At 41.8% G+C, this 20,807-nt stretch overlaps 1 protein-coding gene across 5 annotated transcripts in view; it reads left to right on the top strand.

Annotated features, from left to right (window-relative positions):
- Positions 1 to 11,371: 11,371 nt before the first annotated feature.
- Positions 11,372 to 20,807, top strand: part of LOC140917763 (phosphatidylinositol-binding clathrin assembly protein) — a 45,195-nt gene continuing 35,759 nt past the window's right edge. For 3 of the 5 annotated variants that reach the window (XM_073361251.2, XM_073361250.2, XM_073361249.2), the window contains exon 1: positions 11,372 to 11,880. In XM_073361251.2, coding sequence (XP_073217352.1) covers positions 11,751 to 11,880 — 130 coding nt within the window. In that variant the 5' untranslated portion in view covers positions 11,372 to 11,750. The remainder of the gene's footprint in view (positions 11,881 to 20,807) is intronic. The other 2 variants (XM_073361253.2, XM_073361252.2) reach the window with 1 other exon arrangement.

Genomic DNA, 20,807 nt, shown 5'->3' with positions numbered 1-20,807 from the left:
CAGCAGCAGGGAGACTCTAAATGAAGAGGGGAGGCTGATTCATGGCACACCAGGAAAAGAGAATAACCTGTGCCTACTGGCCAGTAATGCTTCATAGCTCCCCATCTTCAGTCTCTAACATTGTCTTCTTTGTTTTCTGTTTCTTCACATCTCTGTTGCTCTGCTTAAATTATCAGCCACTACCCCAGCAAGTTAGGAAAGCTGGGTACTATTTCTTCCACAACATGTAACTTTCATTCCTGTCAGACTTATAACAGTCTCACAGAATCCTACAGATGGAAAAAACCTGTCACACTGTCAATCCACCCTGTCAGTTCAGGATTGTGCCTTATGTTCTATCCCCAAGAATCCATCAGCTCTGAGTAAATTGCAGAGAAATATCAAAGGACTGGACCGAGAACAGGGGTTCTCAAGACAAATTGTTTGGTGGCCTCAGAGTGCGGCCACCAACTCTTGCTGGTGGCTGTTCTCACACTTTTTCCTAAAATACTTAATTAGCTTTAGGAAAAACAAATCAATATGCACATGGACACGTCCAAATCATTGTAATTTATTTGTTGCTAGCTAGTAAATGTGTTGTGAAAAGTGATATTAACAAACATACAAGTATCACTTTTCATCGCAGACTTACTCAGCCCTGGCAAGCCTGGGGCCAAATTAAGCCTTGGATGGGGGGAGGCACTAAGGATGGCAGTGGGGAGCTAGAGTCTGAAGCCCCGCCACTGGAGTCTGAGGCCTGCTGCCACACAGCCCCAGAGACCGGGACTGGAGCCTGAAGCCCCGCAGCCAGAGCCTGCCACCCCAGGGCTGAACCCCAAAGCCTGAGCCCCACCGTCCCTGGGTAAATGGAGAACCCACTGCGTGCCTGCTACTCCAGTGTTGTGCCCCAGGTGTCTCCAGAGAGTGGCAGAGCCCAACACCTGCTGACGGCCCCAGCAACCAACACCAAAGCAGGCCATCCAGGAGCAAGAGGGAGTGGGAGTGGCAGAGGTGCTTAATGACTTCTTTGTTTCGGTTTTCACCAAGAAGGTTGGTGGCGATTGGACATCTAACATAATGACTGCCAGTGAAAATGAGGTAGGATCAGAGTCTAAAATAGGGAAAGAACAAGTCAAAAATAGACAAGTTAGATGTCTTCAAATCATCATGGCCTGATTAAATGCATCCTAGAATACTCAAAGAGCTGGAGGAGATATCTGAGCCATTAGCAATTATCTTTAGAAAGGCATGGAAAATGGGAGACATTCCAGAAGACTGGAAAAGGGCAAATATGGTGCCCATCTATAGAAAGGGAAATAAGGACAACCCGGAGAATGACAGACCAGTCAGCTTAACTTCTGTACCCGGGAAGATAATGGAGCAAATAATTAAGCAATCAATTTGCAAACACTTCGAAGATAATAAGGTGATAAATAACAGTCAGCATAGATTTGTCAAGAACAAATCGTGTCAAACCAACCTGATAGCTTTCTTTGACAAAGTAACAATGTGGGAAGTGGTAGATGTGGTATATCTTGACTTTAGTAAGGCTTTTGATATTTTCTCGCATGACCTTCTCATAAACAAAGTAGGGAAATACAACCTAGATAGAGCTACTATAAGGTGGGTGCATAACTGGTTGGAAAATCATTCCCAGAGAGTAGTTATCAGTGGTTCACAGTCACGTTGGAAGGGCATAATGAGTGGGGTCCTGCAGGGATTCGTTCTGGGTCCGGTTCTGTTCAATATCTTCATCAATGATTTAGATAATGGCATAGAGAGTATGCTTATAAAGTTTGCGGATGATACCAAGCTGGGAAGGGTTGCAAGTGCTTTGGAGGATAGGATGAAAATTCAAAATGATCTTCTGGAGAATTGGTCTGAAGTAAATAGGATGAAATTCAATAAGGACAAATATGAAGTACTCCACTTTGGAAGGAACAATCAGTTGCACACATACAAAATGGGAAGTGACTGCCTAGGAAGGAGTACTGCAGAAGGGGATGTGATCACACGCTAAATATGAGTCAACAGTGTAATGCTGTTGCAAAAAAAAGCAAACATCATTCTGGGATGTATTAGCAGGAGTATTGTAAGCAAGACACGAGAAGTAATTCTTCCGCTCTACTCTGCGCTGATTAGGTCTCAGCTGGAGTTTTGTGTCCAGTTCTGGGTGCCACATTTCAGGAAAGACATGGACAAATTGGAGAAAGTCCAGAGAAGAGCAACAAAAATGATTAAAGGTCTAGAAAACATGACCTATGAGGGAAGATTAAACAAACCTAATTTTTTCAATCTGGAGAAGAGAAGACTGAGTGAGGACATGATAACAGTTTTCAAGTACATAAAAGGTTGTTACAAAGAGGAGGGAGAAAAAATGTTCTTCTTAACCTCTGAGGATAGAACACAACACAATGGGCTTAAATTGCAGCAAGGGTGGTTTAGGTTGGACATTCGGAAAAACTTCCTGTCAAAGTGGTTAAGCAGTGGAATAAATTGCCTAGGGAGGTTGTGGAATCTCCATCGTTGGAGATTTTTAAGAGCAGGTTGGACAAACACCTGTCAGGGATGGTCTAGATAATACTTAGTCCTGCCTTGAGTGCAGGGAACTGGACTAGATGACCTCTCGAGGTCCCTTCCAGTTCTATGATTCTACTTCCCTCTCCCCCGCTGCCCCCTCAGCCCAGGAGGCTGTGGCCAAAAGAAAAGCCGCTGGTGGCTGCATTTGAGAAATGCTGACCTAGCAGATATGACAGTGGCATCAATTTTAATCCAAGTTCAGCTGCAGACTCAGGAAGAGGTACTGACTCCCATTCAAGATCCACTCATTCTTAATCTTTTACAGTTAGTATTTATTTTGACTTTTTATTAAATGTACTATTCAATTGTTTACCTCCTCATTCTAACATGCTGCTACTTTCCCCATTGCTATAAATATCCAGTAGAGCGTGAAAGACACACTAGTTCAAGAGGGAACCTGTGAAGGGTGACTCTGCTACTCTTGATGAAATGAGGTCAGGAGGTGTTGGAACAGAATGCCATTTGAAGCATCTTTCACTAACCAATCCATGTCATATGCAGCTGCATGTTCAGTGTTCTGTGAATACTACAAAGAGAGCCGATACCATAAATACACGTTATAGGCTAAACTCTACATTACATAAAACAATAGTTTCTATTCAATATATAGGAGAGTATGTTTTCTCGTTTGTAAATGGATCCAAGATGAGTGTGTGGAACAGAACCCTAATTGGTTTAAAAGTAGCATCAAAGGGGAAGAGCCTGTCTGTTTGTCTGTCCCCTTGATGTCAATGCAGAAAACACACACCTGCATTAATGTGACAAAAGCTGCATGTGGGGCAGCAGTCTTTTCATTTAATAAAAGAAGAGGAATTATTCCTTTATCAATCAGTACCGTGGAATTACACACATTTGACGCTCAGCATCAAAACCAAAGCTCACTCTAAGTAAAAAAACAAGGTACAACAAGTGTCAGTTTGGATTGTTTTTACTGTAAAACTAATCACATTGGGTTCCCCCCCAAGAAAAAGAGACAGAATGTTATCACACAGAGAATGAATCAAATTGCTCTTGCTTTACACTGAGAAATCTGCCGTTACATTGTATTTACTGTTACTAACTGGTTCACTGACATCACCATTTTTATTACTTTTATTTCTGGTGGTGTCCACAATGTGCTAGGCACTGGCTGAATGCACTGGAAGACACAGACCTTGCCCCGAAGAGCTTACATAATCTAATAAAACGAAGAACATAAGAAGGGTGGGGCAGAGGGATGCATCTGTTTGTAACACATTACATATTTTTATAATAAATATCAACTATCTCTGACTGTCTGTGATGGAGTGCTGGGAATCGGCAACTGAACCAGCACACTGGTCACTTTTTAACCAGTTTGGCCCCAGGGGAGAGCCTGAATAAGGAGAAGATTTCCTGATCACCAGATCAGATTGGGATGGGTAGCTAATGAGCCCATAAACCAGAAGACTGGATAAAAGAGCACAAGAAGGATGTGCAGGTGGAGGCTATCTGGTACTAATAAACGAAGTGTTCTGTGTGGTGAGAACGTCCCCATCTCAAAGGGGTAGTTAAGCTGAATGACTCTGTAAAGAGCATGGTCCTGTGAGTACATAAAAATGTCCCTAAAAGCCTCTTGTGAAGCCTCTTTTGGAAATCCAAATGAGTTATATCAACCAGTTTGGCTTTGTTAGCTGCTATTTTGCCAACATGCTCAAAGAATTCTGTTTATTTAGAGAGACAACATTTCCCTTTACAGAGGCCATGCTGATTTGTTGCTATCCTATCACGTTCATACAAGCTTTATCATTCCAACTAATTATTGTTTCAATCACTTTATTCGGTAGTGAAGTAAGGTTTGATGGTTTGTAATTCCTAGGATCTCTCCAAGCTGACTTTAATAAGATACTCCTTTTTGTTGTTGTTAGCAGTTTTGTGAGTTGCTCCTCTCTGTTTCCATAGAGGCAGTGCTGACCTGCTAATCAGCAACTGAAGGCTAAATCACTCTCCCTTTGAACAGATGTTTTCTCCCTCCTTAAGTAAAACACAGTCCTGATAGAAAATTAATCCATTTACTTTTGCTGTGTGATGTTCTTATAAACTCTATGCAATCACATCTTGTGGTGGCCTTCCTTGTAAAGTCTTTAAAATACCTTTCCTTACCTGGATGCATTTTAGAAACTATACTGAATTTCTATCTAGTGTGTATTGTGGCACTAAAAAATCCTCAAGAAACAAGTTCAATTTGAAGCAAAGAACTATAAAACAGCATCCATAGCTGGAGAGCCAAGAAGAGGCTCCCTTCTTTTTTTCTATGATATTTGCAAGCATGGCTTAACTACATTTTTTAATTTCTTTTCTTAAAAATGTGTCAGCAAATTGCTTTACAGATTGCAGCAATAATACTTGCAAGGGCTGAACCCATAGAATTCTGTGATACTGAATATTCCCAACTGCAAAACTATGGACAATTCTTGAGATCCACACCAAGAAAAAACTTCCATTGTTTGTCAATGAGAGTTTTGTCTAAGTAATGAGTGTGTGAAGCGTGATTTGTCCTCATGGGACAGATACTGAGAAAGTTAATATGCGGCCTACCAAGTACTACCCACATACTGCTGTGCATTGGAAGTACCACAGACATTTTAGATGTTCTAAGTTCTTTAAAACTAAATAGAGCCAAAGACACCAGGTTTTGCGTTTGATTGCAAACACAACCCCTGAAACATGGGTGATTGGGATTTGAACCACCAATGTTCAGGGGAGCTGGATAAAAGGTTTTGTCCCATCTCAGTAGGGTCTGGTGAGGCTTAGTGGTACACAAACCATGTATTTCACCCTCAGTATTTTGGGCCATTACTAGAGTATTGCAGTGATTTCATAAGGGGTTCAAGCTCAGCAACAGCAATTTTTCCTCTGAGGAATTCTTTTCAACCATGAGGATTGTGAGGGACTGACATCAAGTTTTTGACTGAAAGTAGGTTTTATGTGTGTGTGTGTGTGCTCTGGCATGATTTCCCTCAGACTTCACAGAAATCTGCACTTAACTAAAATTCTTTCTCATGGTAGCATAATGTGCCCTTCTGCCCACAACACACACACACACACAGACACTCTCACACACACTTTTAAAAATATTCTTCTTTATCATAATGCATTGAAGGCTGTCAAACATTTCCCTTCATTACAGTTAGTTGGAATGTCCTTAATTATGATGAGTTCACCATGTCACACTCTGCCCTTTTGGTATCTTGTAACTTTGTTCACCTTTTTCCTTATGTGATCCCACAGATATAGAATTTCACCCATTCAAATATCTCCAGTTTATTAGCAAAGTGTCTGCATTGTGCCAGAGATGTAGAAATGCATCTTGGGATCAATGGATTACAGATCAAGTCATGCTGTTGTCATCACACCTTTTCTATTTATAGTCTCACTTGCTCATCAAGGCCAGTTCCTCCATTCCTTTTCATGCCCAAAGGTACCATTGAACGTGCCAAACATGTTCAGAGTTGAATCTGGTTAGTTTCCCTTACATGATTTTTTTTTTAAACAGTTACCACCCTTTCCTTTATAAAGCAGTCGTGTGATTTAATACTCAATAATAATTCATTAGCATAATTTAAAACCTGTATTCTTTAAAACACACACACACACACTATGCTGGACAAATAAATGCAGAAGCTAAGAAATACAAGGGGAAAAAAGAAAATGCACCTAGAGTAGTATAACATACTAAGGAGTCTTTCCTTTCAATGCACCAGCATAATTCAGTGGTGAAAGTGGAACAAGAGTTATACAAGCACACAGAACAAGATGACTCAAGTATTATCTTAGTAAGAGTTAGAAATATTTAGAATGTTTGTTTAATCGCTTCAGCTTCTCTTCTGGTGAAGTTTTGATGTCAGGCCTTGATGATTCAAGCGTTTTCTCAGCATTACCAGTCTCAAGGCAAAACTGAGGCAGCTTGAGATTGCCAGTTGCCAAAGGGACTAATAAAGATTTCTTAATTTTTTTTTTAACTGCAGGAAGTGTTTGTCATTACTAATAGCAGTGATCATGTTTTAGTGCATTTATGCCCTTGGGTTATATGAATCTTTCACCTATGTCAGGAGTTGTATTTTTTTCCTTAGAGAAGAGTTGGAACACTTTCTCCCCACAGGTGTGTTGGATCACAGGACTGCTAATATCTCTGCTGCACTGTCATGCATCTTTGACAATGTGCTATGTATGGATTATTTTATAGACAAATACATAAGTGTTTTCAAAATAGTCATTCTGGTGAGCCTTATTTCGAATGTAAACTTCAGGACAGGGGCTGAGGTGTTCGAAGAGTCTAATATAATACAGCCCCAAGACTGACTGGAGCCTCAAGGTGCTATTGAAAAACAAATAACAATTCCTGGTGGGCCAATCACATCTAGTCACCATGGGACTCAGAGGAATGCCACATTTTGGGAATTTTACTACAGCATAAATAACTATCATGTCACTGTCACAGTTTCAGGGTAACTGTACCTGTATTCCCCCCACTATGGTCCACTAAGAGCACCCACTTTAATTTCTGGCTCCTAGCTGACACCTTTCCTGTGCAGAGACCCACATCTTGCTCCTTCTTGACCAGGCATATTAAGGCTGTACAGCTCCCTGGTTTACCCTGTGATATCCCCAGCAAACCTGACTGCCTACAAGGCTGCACTGTGGTTTCTCTCCAAAGGCAATGAGGAGAGTATTGTCCTCAGTTATAAATTACCACACAGCTCCTTCTAAGCAAGCACATTTATTCTTAAGGTAAAAGCAAGATAGAGAAAACACATTAAAGCAATAAAAGAACCCACACACATGCTAAAATCCTTATCAAAGGTCAACCTAACTCCAACCTAGGGCTTTGGTAGGTTTCAGTCCTTCAAAACCAACAACTGGGTTTTCCCGATGGTTACACATTCATATCTGTCTTAGATCCAGAACTGAGATCAAGCCAATCAGTCAATTTTTTATACAGCTTGGGCCTTTGATCTTGGCCTTGTGTAACAGGTAATCAACAGACATAGCTTCTCCTCAGGGCATAGCTTCAAAAGGCTGGGTTTTTGCGTACCTAGAGTGGGGGATTTGATTAACCTCTCTCTCGGGAAATCAACTTAATAGTTATTGTCCCAAAAGTCCATACTTGTCTGGCATATTTTCACTATAGTCTTTTGAACTCCCAAGTCTCACATCTGTCACATCTTCCCCCTAGAGAAGTTACAGACAATCCCAGCTCACAATGATACATAAACTTAATACAATAAGGGCTTTCAATTATATTGCAGGAAATTGCCATATCTGTCAGTCACAACATATGTTTGGATTAACACATAGAGTAGCAGAGAATACAGCAATAAGAATTTGTTTTCAGGGAGGAAGGCTGTCCCACTCAGCCAAAAGTCAGAATTTAAAATTCTTTTTGTCTTCTGCTGCACTTCTGCTGTGATGAGCAATTTGCAGCAATGCGCTACAGTCTGATTTCTTTGTAAAAGCAAAAAGTATCTTTTTCCACTCAGTAAACTGGCCAAAAAAGGTGTAAGCAGAGTTAGGATGAGCTCCACCCTGACATCTGGTGGTGAGGTGTGGCAAGTTGTGGAAAAGAACTTCAGGGGCTGACCTCATTTGCATAGGCACACCCACCCCGCCTAGAATGAGTCCATAGCTGCCCAAATAGTCACTTGGCTGCTGTGGGATCCCCAGTGTCTCTGTTATTGGGGCAGGAAGAATAAATTGTTATTACCCTGATTATGGGAATCAAGGACAGTGGAACTGTACTTGGCCTTTTTTTATGATGGAGGGACTCGCCATCAACTAAGTAGCACTCGCTAGGCAAGGGACATGGGTTCCAAAACTCTGTGAATTGAGAGAAGCTGGGAACAGGTTTTAATACGTGGTGGTATGGGCCTCCTGGTGAGGGCCTTACGTGCTAATTGCACTTCCTCCTCTCTCCACTGTGGAATATCAGAGCTAATTTTGATTCCATTAGGAGGCTAGTTACAGGCTGCTGAGCTGAGTTCACTTTAGGCTAATGGTGCACCAGCACTGAGGTTCCCCTACTACAAGCTGAAATCACAAAAGAGCTGGAATCACTGAGTGTTGTGTTAGGTAGTGGGGGAGCCTGAAGTTATATGGTAGAGCAGTTTGCGGGACAGTGAGCGGAGCGGAGCAGCTGGTGGAGTACAGCAGTTTGCGGGATGGCGAGCAGAGCGGAGCCCCATGGAGAGGTGGGGCCATCAGTGTTGGACTATGTAAGGTGCCCCTTAACCCCTCCCTCCAATCTCCACCCAGGGTTGGGAGGTAAAACTCTGCAGATAAACTTTTGAACTCTGGGGCCACCCTGACCAAGGACAGAGACTTTTGGGTCGTTGGACTTTTGGGACTTTGGGTGATTTTGGGTTGCTGGACCCAAGAACCCAAGGGAAAGGACATGCCCCAATTTGCTTGGGGTGGGTTTTGCTCATGGGTTGTGTTATGAATCCTGTTGGTGGTGTTTCCCCAACATAATGCCACATTGTTTCTCTCTGTTATTAAAAGGCTTTTTGCTACACTCAGACTATGTGCTTGCGAGAGGGGAAGTATTGCCTCTTGGAGGTGCCCAGCGGGGGGTGGTATATATTTGTCCCAGGTCACTGGGCGGGGGCTCGAGCCGGTTTTGCATTGTGTTATTGGAATGGAACCCCTAGATACTGAACCTGGCCCTTGTTGCTGCCAACTCTGACAGGCAGAAGGGTTACAAAGGTAAATTACTCATTTTGCTCTAGGGGCCGACTTCCACTCCCATTGAAGTAAATGGGAGTTTTGTGACTAACTACCATTGGAGTGGGAGGAGCAGACTCTCAATAAGAGATTTTCTTCAAAGAGCTGCTTCTGCTCTCTTGTCTTATTCCAAGAGCTGCCATTTTTTATGAATACAGACAGGAGAGTGTCTAAGACAGTCTTTCAAAATCACAACCAACTGACCTATGGGAATTGATCCAAACCCCACAAACCAGACTAGTGAATTTCAGCTATAAAATTATTCCAAGTAGGAGAAGGCCCTGACTCACTTTTACAGTTCCACTCAACCCCCTGCACTATTTTAGCCCGCTGACCAGCCAGCATAAAGACAGCAGGAGTGGATGGATCAAGGACTTGCTAATGAGTTACACAGTCTACATTTCTAGACTGTTTAAATCCAGTGGCCAAATATCATCACCATCTGATTGATGGTTGTTTGACAGCACATCTGAAATGTGTCGTTGGACACAGTCTAGCTCCTAATGGACAGGTGTCCATATCACAAAAAAACACCATCACACTTGACAGTCAGTCACCACTCTCCCCTTGCTGGCTGTCTCAGCAAAGAACTGAATGTACGTACCCTTTTTCCTCCCTTCTGATGAGATCTATCCCCAGCTCCCATCCTGTTTGGCTTCCAGTTACAATTTTAAAGAAACAGGACACATCCTCATAATCAAACCAATGTCAGATAGCTTCCACTGTGCTTAAAGAAAGGTTTTCAATCTCCATGACTCAATTTATGGCCTCTGTGAGAGAATCACTCATGAAGCTCTTACTATATTTGATCATACAGAGACTAGGATCACCGGGAACAGCCGAGCAAGGGAGCCAGCTGTTCAAGCCAAAGTTTCCCCTTTTGTTATCAGCGCAATTCCACTGAAGCCAATGGTGTTGCCCAGATGTAGCTGAGAGACCTTTACCACAGAAACTAGAGATGCAAATACGACCTATATTAGGTCATATCTTCCATCACTTTGACAATGCACAATTGTACTTTTACTGGTATTTTGTAATACTTCTCTTATCCCCAGCAGAAAAACAGAATAGCAACAAGCAGTTTTTTCTTTCTTTTTTTAACGCATGAGGCGCAAGAATCAGACGAGGACAGCCGCCAAGAGGGCCAAGAAAAATGACAACAATTTTTTTTTCTTGGAGGAGCCTTTCCCTCTTTCCTAAGTTTCTCTGGAGGACCACTAAGTGCAACACAGCGAACATTGCATTGCAACATCTTCATGCCACATTGTGGCTGGCATCATTTCATAACTTCCTGATGTAGTGAGGCAGTCTGAAACTACAATTCAGGCTGTATGATTCATATCTTGATCCATTCCTGGGGCTTGGGGGATGTTTGTTTGGCTTTTTTTTAATTGTGCATGACTCTTCAAAATCTAATAGGTCCTCCAAAAAAACAAGATGAGTAGCACACCCACTTCAGGATCCCTTTACAAAGACTCATGTCTAGTTCAACAGCACTTGCCTGGACAATTTTTTAAGCAGATGTTGCACCTATGACTCTGTCTCCCAGAAAATGAACTGTTTTATTGAACGTGTGCATGTTTTCGGGCCATAAAAGGCCACCCCCTGGCTCAATGCATAACAAAATGCAATCACATTTCCTCTCCTGGAAAAGCTTTGCAGGGCAAGGAAATAGGCAGGGAACACCTCCCCCCCCCTTTCCTGCTGTTCTGGCCAGGAAATGGGGAGGAAGGCAAGTGGGAGGCCAAGGTGAATTTAAAACTATCATATGCTACAGTGCTTGTCCCTGAGGGGGAGCTCGGATTTGGGGTATTTCTTGGTGGGGGGGACTCCCTGAGCCCCCCCACCAGCCAGCTAGGGATCTGGCTGGGGCGGGGGGGAGCTCCCTGAGACGGGCAGGGGTTTATTGAGGGGCTCTCTGAGAGCACCGAGACCAGCCGGATTTCGGGTGTATTTTGGCGGCAGTGGGGGCGGGGCCCAGCACCACTCTAGGGCGGGTGGCCGGCTCCACCTTAACGAGGGCGGAGTGGGGGGCGGGGCAGCCGCCAGGTCACGTGATTCCGCCACCGAGGCGGAGCCGCCGCCATTTTGTCTGGGACGGGGAGTGGAAATGTGAAAGGGAAAGCCGGAGCGGAGCCCAGGAGACCAAGCGGGGCGCGCGGCGGAGAGAGCCCCCCACCCCCTCCAGAGAGCAGTTCGGCCCGGGCCCTGCGAGCACCCCAGGGAAGGCGGCCGGGGGCTGGGCTACCCTGGGGCCGTAGCGGCTTGCTGGCCCCCCGGCGCACAGCAGGGGCCGCAGGGGCCCTTGATTCCCAGGCTGCGGGCGGGCGGGTTGGTTGGTTGGTTCCCGGCGGGTGTCAGTCCCGTCTCTCCCGTCCTCGGCCGCCTGCTCGGGGGTGGGGGGGCAGGCCGCGGGGACCCCAGGCTGGTGAGGGGGGCCGGCGGAGCGGAAGATGTCGGGCCAGTCGATCACCGACCGCATCGCGGCCGCCCAGCACAGTGTCACCGGGTCAGCCATCTCCAAAGCCGTCTGCAAGGCGACGACCCACGAAGTCATGGGGCCCAAGAAGAAGCACCTGGACTGTGAGTATCCCCTGTCGCCCGCCGGGCCCAGCGCCGCCTCCGCAGGCCCGGGGCGGGGGAGCATCGCGACTCCCCCCGCTATGGCCGCTGAGTAAGCCCAGGTGAAATGCCTGCCCTCGGGGCCCGCAGCGGCAGCGCCGCGCCAGGAATAGGACTCACGATTCCTGTCAGTCACCTGCTCTGCCTGTTAGGAGCGCCCTTTAGAAACCACATCGCTTCGCTCTCTGTCGCCCCTGCGGTAATGGGGCGGAGGAGAGAGGCGGGAGGAGGTGACTGTGCCGCCCCAGCGCCTTAGAAGGGCTACCTGAAGCCGTGACCGTTTCGGGAGGTTGAGATTCTACCCTCTGCAAGCAAGGGCGCTTGGAAACGTCTCCAAAAAACACACCTGGGTGTTACTGCGCGGAGACAATTGTTTGTAATTAGTGATGCTGTTCAACTCCCCTGTTCCTGCCCAGCATGAGACTTGTAGGCACTGCTCTTGCTGTGTAGGAAATAGGATGACTTTTCAGAGAGAAAGCAGATGAATATGGTACCAGGGGTACTGTATGGAGGCCCTTCAAAATGATGAAGTACCTAACCTTTAATAGCCACTTTCCTGGGTATTTTATTTCTAATATACCAGATTTTTTTTCTTTTTCATTTTCTGCTGCCTGTGGTAGATTGAAGTTGAGAGGTAAACCTGAAACCCATAAATTGTAACGTAACAGGAAGATAAAAAATGGTGAGAGTGAGGTTCTTAGTTATCTGAAGGTTTCAGCTGTTGACTTGATTAGTGCATTGAGTGCATCACCTAAAATAAAACCCAGTCTGATGTAACTCACAAAATGAGGAAATGTAAGTTGCCTGACATTCTGTCTTCAACTTGCCACCACAGTAACTTCCACTGAGATTGTATTCAGAGTAGCAGCTGTGTTGTATCCGCAAAATGAAAAGGAGGACTTGTGGCACCTTAGAGACTAACAGATTTATTTGAGCATAAGCTTTTGTGAGCTACAGCTCGCTTCATCGGATGCATTCCGTTCTCCCCACTGTATTGTCCACTGAATGCATCCAAAGAAGTGAGCTGTAGCTCACGAAAGCTTATGCCCAAATAAATTTGTTAGTCTCTAAGGTGCCACAAATCCTCCTTTTCTTTTGAGATTGTATTGTGTTCATCAGATTCTTTTGGCTGTCATTTGATCCAGACCTCTATTTAGAGGTATCCGTGTTCTACAGGGATTTGTGTAGAAAGAATTCCAAGGTTTGACATTTATTTTTCTCTGATTTTTCTGGTATTAAGAACAAATAAAAAAGCATAATTCGGACTGCATATGAGAAATGAGGAGATCCTGGGAGTGGTTGTAATGTAGACTTTAGTGACAATGTCTTATTCATTGGAATTTTTCACAGAAGTCATCATGGTGTAATACACCCTAGCTGTTTTTCAGAGGCTAGGCTTAAACTTTTACTGAGCATTTGGATCACAGGTATACAGAACTTGGGGCGGGGAGTATGTGTGACAGCTTTCCCTCTGTGCAGATCCACAAAGGTTATGAGTTATTACACCTATAAGCTATGGAGACATCCTTGGTTCTTTAGCTTATGCTGGCAGCTCATGCTTTTAGGTCTGGAGGTCCCTGGTTCAATCCCTGGTATGTTGGTCAAGAGAGCAATCATCACATAAGCAGGTAGGATGTTAAAATATATGATCATATAGCTGAAACATCCATAAAGTATGTTTCTTAGAAGTGTGGTAAATATATTTCCTGCACAGAACAAAGCAGAAATAGGGCTTTGGTTAAAGTGAAAATTACTGTGGTTCTCCTCGTTGCTGCTCAAAAATGAATCCAGGACTAGTATATGCCTGTTGAGGGTTTCTACAGTTGTCTGGGACTATGTCCAGCCTCAGTGCTCTTCCGCAAACTAATCCTAAATATCTCCAAATACACTCACATTTAAATAGTAAGAAAAGTACTTAATGTTAAGAAAACATTGTCATAGGCAAAGACCTACACATATGATGTGTGTATATGTAAGCAGTTGCATAGTGCTATGGAGCTTTGACTGTGTTTCTGTTGGGCTGCTGAACAGTATGGTCGCGTAATTAATCTTTGTTAATTTTTGTTAAGTCAAGGAATCAGAGCTGTGTGAATGGAAATATTCCATTTTTAATGTAGGTCACAATGTCCCAAAAGGAAATCAGTTGCTCTATTTTTCATAATGTTAAGATATTAGACCAAAGTAAAATAACTTTTATGGTGGTAATTCTGCATTCCCAGTGGAACATTGAGATTCTCGTAACTTCCCCACTTACTTTATTCTCCAGCTTCTCTTCCCACCCCCCAATTTTATGTTGCAGTACTTGGGTAGGATTAGATATCTTTTCTTTTTAAAGTAGAACAGAATCACCCTCTTACATGCACACCTCTTTCCTTGTTGGCTCTGTCTTTAGCATGCATCTTATCCAGTGGGTCGAATGTTCTGTGTCTGCTGACTTCACAATCCCTGCTTCTTTGTTTTCAGAACAGATCACTTGCTTGGTAATATAAACTCTGCCACTAACGCACTGGGGAGAAAATAAACTGACCTAAAACTAGTTTTTAAAAAATAAATAAAACTTGTATTAAGGCTAGGAACTTATATAGTAGGCAAAGTTTTAGCCCAAGAAAACTGATTTAAATATTTGATTGGTAGGATTTACCTGGGATTCAAATGACATTAAATTATTTGACTCAAATAGAAATTTAAAGAAACATGATCAAAGCCAAGATTTTTTTTTCCTTTTTTTAAGTATACAGAAGTCAGGACATACTTGAGGGGAAAAGTTGCAAAATATTTACCACTGCTGATTAATCAAACAGTTAAAATTTACAATCTGTGAGAATATACAAGTTTTAAATGTCACGGAGGAATGGGGAATAGCACTGCAATAGCAAAGCTAGTGAAAATTGTACTATACATTGCAAAATTAGGCCCTGATCCCGCAGCCCAATCTGCACAGGCAGATTTGTATGCTGTGTAGACCCTCTGACTCATTGGGACTCTGTGCAAGCAGAATGGTCCATCTGCCTAGATCTGATTGCAGTCACACTGTTGCGCAACCCAGTGGTAACAAATTAGAGTATGTAGGGAGGAAAAGTCCAATATTTTCTGTTTCATGCTTCAAAGGAACTGTTAAACCCACTTTTACTCACTATTGTTTTTCTTAAAATGTTCAATACCTTGACACTTCGAGATGCATGCTGATACCACTGTTTTACGTGAGTGACCCATATTAGGCTCAGCAGCCGATAAAGTATACAGTTTTCCCATACTAATAGCCTGTAACCAGGGGAAAAATTATAACATCAAAATATATCTTTGTATACAAATATGTTCTCATCTCAGTAGAAGTATTCTGGTGGGTCTCAGTTAACTTGGATTATTTCTTATCTTGTATGCCAAGCTTTTTTTACTTTTACAATATATTTTAGTGTGTTCTTTGCATATCCGTATTCTTGGGCATTTCTGGTTTTTTCTGAAATTCATTTTGGCATAAGAGAAGAGGGTGTAATTTTTTTGTCATGTGAGTAGAAGATGACTGTGCAGTATAATATGTATGTAATAGTGACAATTAAATATGTAATCCAATTTTGGTTCATGTTGAGACAGCACCCATTTTTAAATGCTCTTTTGTCCTGCCTATGGTGTCACAGTCCAGTATTTTTGCACCAGTCTATAATACCTTCTTTATTGATCCTCAGCATTTACTCATAAAGGGTGTGTGTTGTCATTTCTACATGTGCACACAGCTATGCTTTAATTTCATTTTTGTACATGGGGTGGGGCTGGGCCCTGAGATAGTTAACACAAGGGCAAAGGGATATTCTTGTCAGACCCCCCAACCTCACATAATCTTTCAAGAAGGATGGGGGAAGGTAAATCAAAGAGTTTTTAATGGAAGATTTTATGTCTGTGTATTCTAGTTTCCAATCCATGGAAGAGGTTCAATGGACATCTTTCATTGATATTTTCTAAGTTTTGAGTGTTTCACTCTGCAACCTTAATGTTCTTTTAAAATAGTTAGTGTATGTAATAATAAATATTGAAGGTGATTGCATCAAAACTGCAGTGGGTTAAAGTGTTTATGGCATCAGGCCTGCTAATTTTGGTATGCGTTTCAGTGGACTTTGTCTAAAGAGGTAAAGATTGGAAACTAGGGGTGAGACTTCAAAAACCGCTCAACTTTGTCCTAACAAATCAATGCTGAGTGCTTTTGACAATCCCACCCTAAATGTAGGATAGATAGTGATATTCATTACATAGGTCACTGGTTTAGACTTGTGAGGAGGGGGGAAATGCTCTGTTTCAATTTTTATAACTGAAATATAAATATCACAATATTTAACTTGATAGTTTATTTGCTTTTAAGAAGATTGTCATATTTATGACCAGACTAATTTGTGAGGTGGCATAAAAATACCTAGTGGCTTTTATAGTTATTTATAGTTATAGCTATTACCAGCAGGAGAGTGGGGTGGGGGGGAGAGAAAACCTTTTGTAGTGATAAACACCCATTTTTCATGGTCTGTGTGTGTAAAAACATCTTCTGTATTTTCCACAGTATGCATCCGATGAAATGAGCTGTAGCTCACGAAAGCTTATGCTCAAATAAATTGGTTAGTCTCTAAGGTGCCACAAATACTCCTTTTCTTTTTGTGAATACAGACTAACATGGCTGTTACTCTGAAACTTTTTATGGTTCAGTTTATTAGATTAATCCTGATTTTACCTGAACTCTAAGGAGGGAGGTGAGATAGTGTTGTATGTAATGTGAAGTCATTTGAAACTGTGAAAATTGTTTCCTTCACCAACTTCCAGTTTTTAAGAGTAGAACCTATTCTGTATCAATGTATCGAAACAGAATAGTGAACAGATTGAACTTTGTGGCAGTGTACTACTAGTAGAGACAGGAATAACGCATACATATACAGTGAAATATCTTGATGTTTCGAATGCAGTAAAAATGTTACAAAAGTTCAGCCACAGATTTGAAAGGGATTTAAAAAATCTGTAGTGAAAAAAAAGTCTTTCAACTCATTTTATTAAAGAGTTTGGAGTGACCATTTCTAAGAAGGTGGAACAAAAACTGAGCAAATATAGTTTGTGTCCTGAACGGTTTAATAAAGAGAACTTCAGTGAAGACTGACAGGCTCTTGTTTAACTTCTGTTTTGCATCTCCTATTGATTGGAAAGCTTTCCAGTCAGTTATGCTTTCAGGTTGGTCAACAGTTGGTGAGGGGACAAGAGATAACGATTGTCTGTGCAACAGTTGAACTCTACTTTTTAAGGCTTTTTGAAACAATTTTCTTAATTGGCAAAATTGATTTGTCTAAAAGATTTTAATTGCAGAGAATATATTACTCTGACTTTCTTAAAACTGATCATTTTAGTGATAAACTTGTGAGCTTTTTGAAACCAGTCATTTTAATGGGCAGTCTTTAACACAAAGTTGTGAATTTGCAGTTCATTATGATTTTGTTTTTTATAGACCTGATTACTCAGAATATTGCATTGTCATCACAGGCCAAGTTGAAGAGAGCACTAATGCTTTTTTATGTAAACCTTACATACCAACAAATTTTCTTTAAGTTTATTAAAATAGAAAATCTTTGTTCGTAACTGATTTTAAAACTTTTTTGGTATGGATAAGTTATAAATGATCAAACTTTCATGTGGTCAGACTTTTTTGATCACATCGGTTCACTTTCTTAATTTTGTTTCTCTTTTTTAGTTTTGTAATTCTTAAAGTAAGCTCGATATATCTATTCAATAACTAGATTCAGTGCTTAATTCAAAAATAACTTTTCATGTCACTTTGATGTGAATGTGAATTATAAAATGGCATAGAGCACTTATTTGGCTAACTCCTTCATTGCAAGGTATTCAAACTTAGAGGAACTAATCAACCTGATAACATTTTAGTTTCTTAAAACATTGATCAAATGGATTAAAAAATGACATAACATACTAATTTTTCCATAAGACACATGCCTCATTCAGCTCACAGGATGGATGGTAGTCATTGAATTAGCATCTATTCAATATTTTGTTTTATTTTCGCTGTTCAGTGTGTGGCCCCGTGCCTTATTTACAACACACTATTCAAATCCTGCTCTGAAGATAGAATTGTTAACTTCCTCATGGTTTATGCTATTCATCACAAAGGTATCAAAGTGCTTCACAAATATTAATGAATTTATTTTCACAATGCCCTTGTGAGATGAGGAAATATTATCCCTATTTTACAGATTGGGAACTGAGGGGCCATGAGATTAACATCTTGGATTATAAACTCTTTGAGGCAGGAACCATTTTGTCCTGTATTTATACAGAACCTAGCTCAATGGGGTCCTGGGCCATGATTAGGATTCCTAGGTGCTATGGTAATATAAATAATAAATATGTTCAGTGTTTTAGGTGCCAAATTTGAAATGCCTAGGCCTTGATTTTTTCAGTTTGTTTAACATTATCTAGTTATTTATATGTTCAAAGCACAGCTCACATTGACATCAGTTGCTGCTCTAAGTGCTTGGCGTTTCTGAAGATCAGATTATCAAGTTGGGCACTGAGAAAATGAAGAACACAACTACAGCCACCTTTGAAAAGGAACTCTGTGGCAGAGGCAGGGATAGAAAGAATCCCATTCTCCAGAGCAACGTTCAACATTGCCTTAGCTGTGAGGTTGTCATCTCTTCCTGCAGTCCCCAGCCTCATTCACTATGCATCTTTCAATTTCTGCAACAAATAAGGCAGAGGTCCTCCAAACAACTCTTTGCTGCACAACACTTGATTGATCATTGGAGAATGGGCTGTCACATGCAGTGAATGAGCTGGATTAGGTGGGAAAAGTAACATATGATCATGTAGCTAAAGACTGCATCATAATTCACGTGCACAAGGAGACTGAATTAAGGTTACGCAGACAACTTTAAATCTGGCACTTCCTAACTTTTGAGTGGCTTGGCTTTGCAACTTTGATAATGTTCTTTTTGAAGTATTTTTGTGTGTGTATAATTATAACCAGGTTAGGGGACAAACGTATGTAACTAGATCTCCTGATTCACTTGCATTTTTAGAGCAAACATAGTTGAAGTGGGAACTGAGGCTGTGCTGTTCCTGATATTTAAAATGTAAAAAGCAGCAGTTTGCATTTATTCTGCATTTGTTTAAACTTCTCTAACTTCTTTTGATGGTAACACAGATGAAATACTCAATAGTTTGCCTTTAGTTAGTTGTCCATGATCCTGCAATTCCTAGGAGCTATGAGGATCCCTTTCTCCTATTCATGCTTCGTGCCTTCAACCCTGAAATGTCTAAAGTTTGACAACCTTCACTCTACTCCCAGCCCCTAGAAAGAGAGAATTAAGAAGAAAATGTCTCTTTGTATAGCAGCACTGTTAAGCCCATGAACCACACAAACTTTGTTCAGGTCTTTGTTACAGAGGTAACTATAATTACAACTCAAGGGTTGCCCATATGTTGAGTCCCATCCCCCCACACAGGGATGTCTTCTCTTCAAAATTAATTCAGACTTGTACTAATCGAGTTCTGTCCACATGGACACACCCAGCTGGTCTGAAAATAGTGGTGAGTTACACCCAAGGTAGCTGGTCAGTCCCGACCCAAGTGCTGCTTACGCTTAGGCTGATGACTTGGCCACTTTACTGAGAGGATGCAGGCTAAACCGCTCTAGTGCTGATAGTCCTCTAGTGCCTTCCCAGAATTCCACTGTGTGCCCAGAAGGACAAACTCTCTCAATTCACTGGGAAAAAAATCAGTGGCTCAGCTTACTGCAGTGCTAAGAACAATGGAATGTGCCCTCAGAAGTCCGCACCAATGGTGAGAACAGCACCAATGTGGCCCCAGTAATTCAAGTAGGGCTTTGCAGAGTGGCCACTTACAGCTTGGCACAGGTCCCTATCAGCTGAATTAACTTCACATGCAGCCGTACCCCCAAAGCCTTAACTTGAGTGTGGTAGTGCTTTTGGTCTTGTCTACATGATGTAGCAACATGCACCAGAAAGGGGCAAATTGTAGAGCTCTCTAACTGTCCTGTGTAGACTCCGCTGGCATGCTCTGAAAGATACCTAGAACGCAGTGATGTAATAACATTTGAAACAGTACTACTTCCCTTCAGTGCACACTAGGAACCCTTCAGACCATGTCAGCATGGTCTATGCAGGGCAGTTAGAGTGCTCTACAATTTACACCACTCTAGTGTGCATCTCTAATGAAAACCCTATGTTTGTCAGGAAGTAGTGTTTGTTATTCACTGAGTAGCTGTCTGATTTCAAATGAGATGTGCTGATATTTCAGATCTAAAATGGATGTCCTGAATGTTTTCTAGGCCATTAAATATCCAATGGCTCTCGTTATATGGTGCTAATCTTGGTGTCCTGGCCAAATTCTAGTGTGGTTAATTTTCAAACTATCTGTTATTCCCCTTCAATTTTGATGGGCTATGGTATTTTTCCAGTCTAAAACTGTTCAGTGTTGCTGTAATAACAGTTTCTAAATTCCATTCCAGAAATAGCATTTCACTCTTGGTGGAAGTGATGCCTTTGTGGTTTGTAAAACATTCTGAGATGAAAGGTGCTATATAAATGAAAAGTGATACTGGAGAACTAACATCTTTTACCCAATGTGTTTAATTCCTTTTGTAATCTACAACATTTATAATCTTTACTCCTATATTAGAATTGTCTACCTGTTGGTTTGTCTCACTGTGAATGCATACTCACCAACTGTTAGAGGTAGGTGGGTGATGACATGTAGAGTATGTTAACACAATAGTCAACTATCACAGGCCTGCACAAGCTGAGGTGTGGTTTTGGTAGTAATTTTTTTCTCTTCTAGTTTTTTTTTTCCCCTTTCAACTATTTAACATTTCCCTGAAAATAACGTTT

This window comes from Lepidochelys kempii, chromosome 9 (genome assembly GCF_965140285.1).
Source record: "Lepidochelys kempii isolate rLepKem1 chromosome 9, rLepKem1.hap1, whole genome shotgun sequence".
Lineage (NCBI taxonomy): Eukaryota > Metazoa > Chordata > Testudines > Cheloniidae > Lepidochelys > Lepidochelys kempii.
This window is presented reverse-complemented; position numbering and strand designations above follow the sequence as displayed.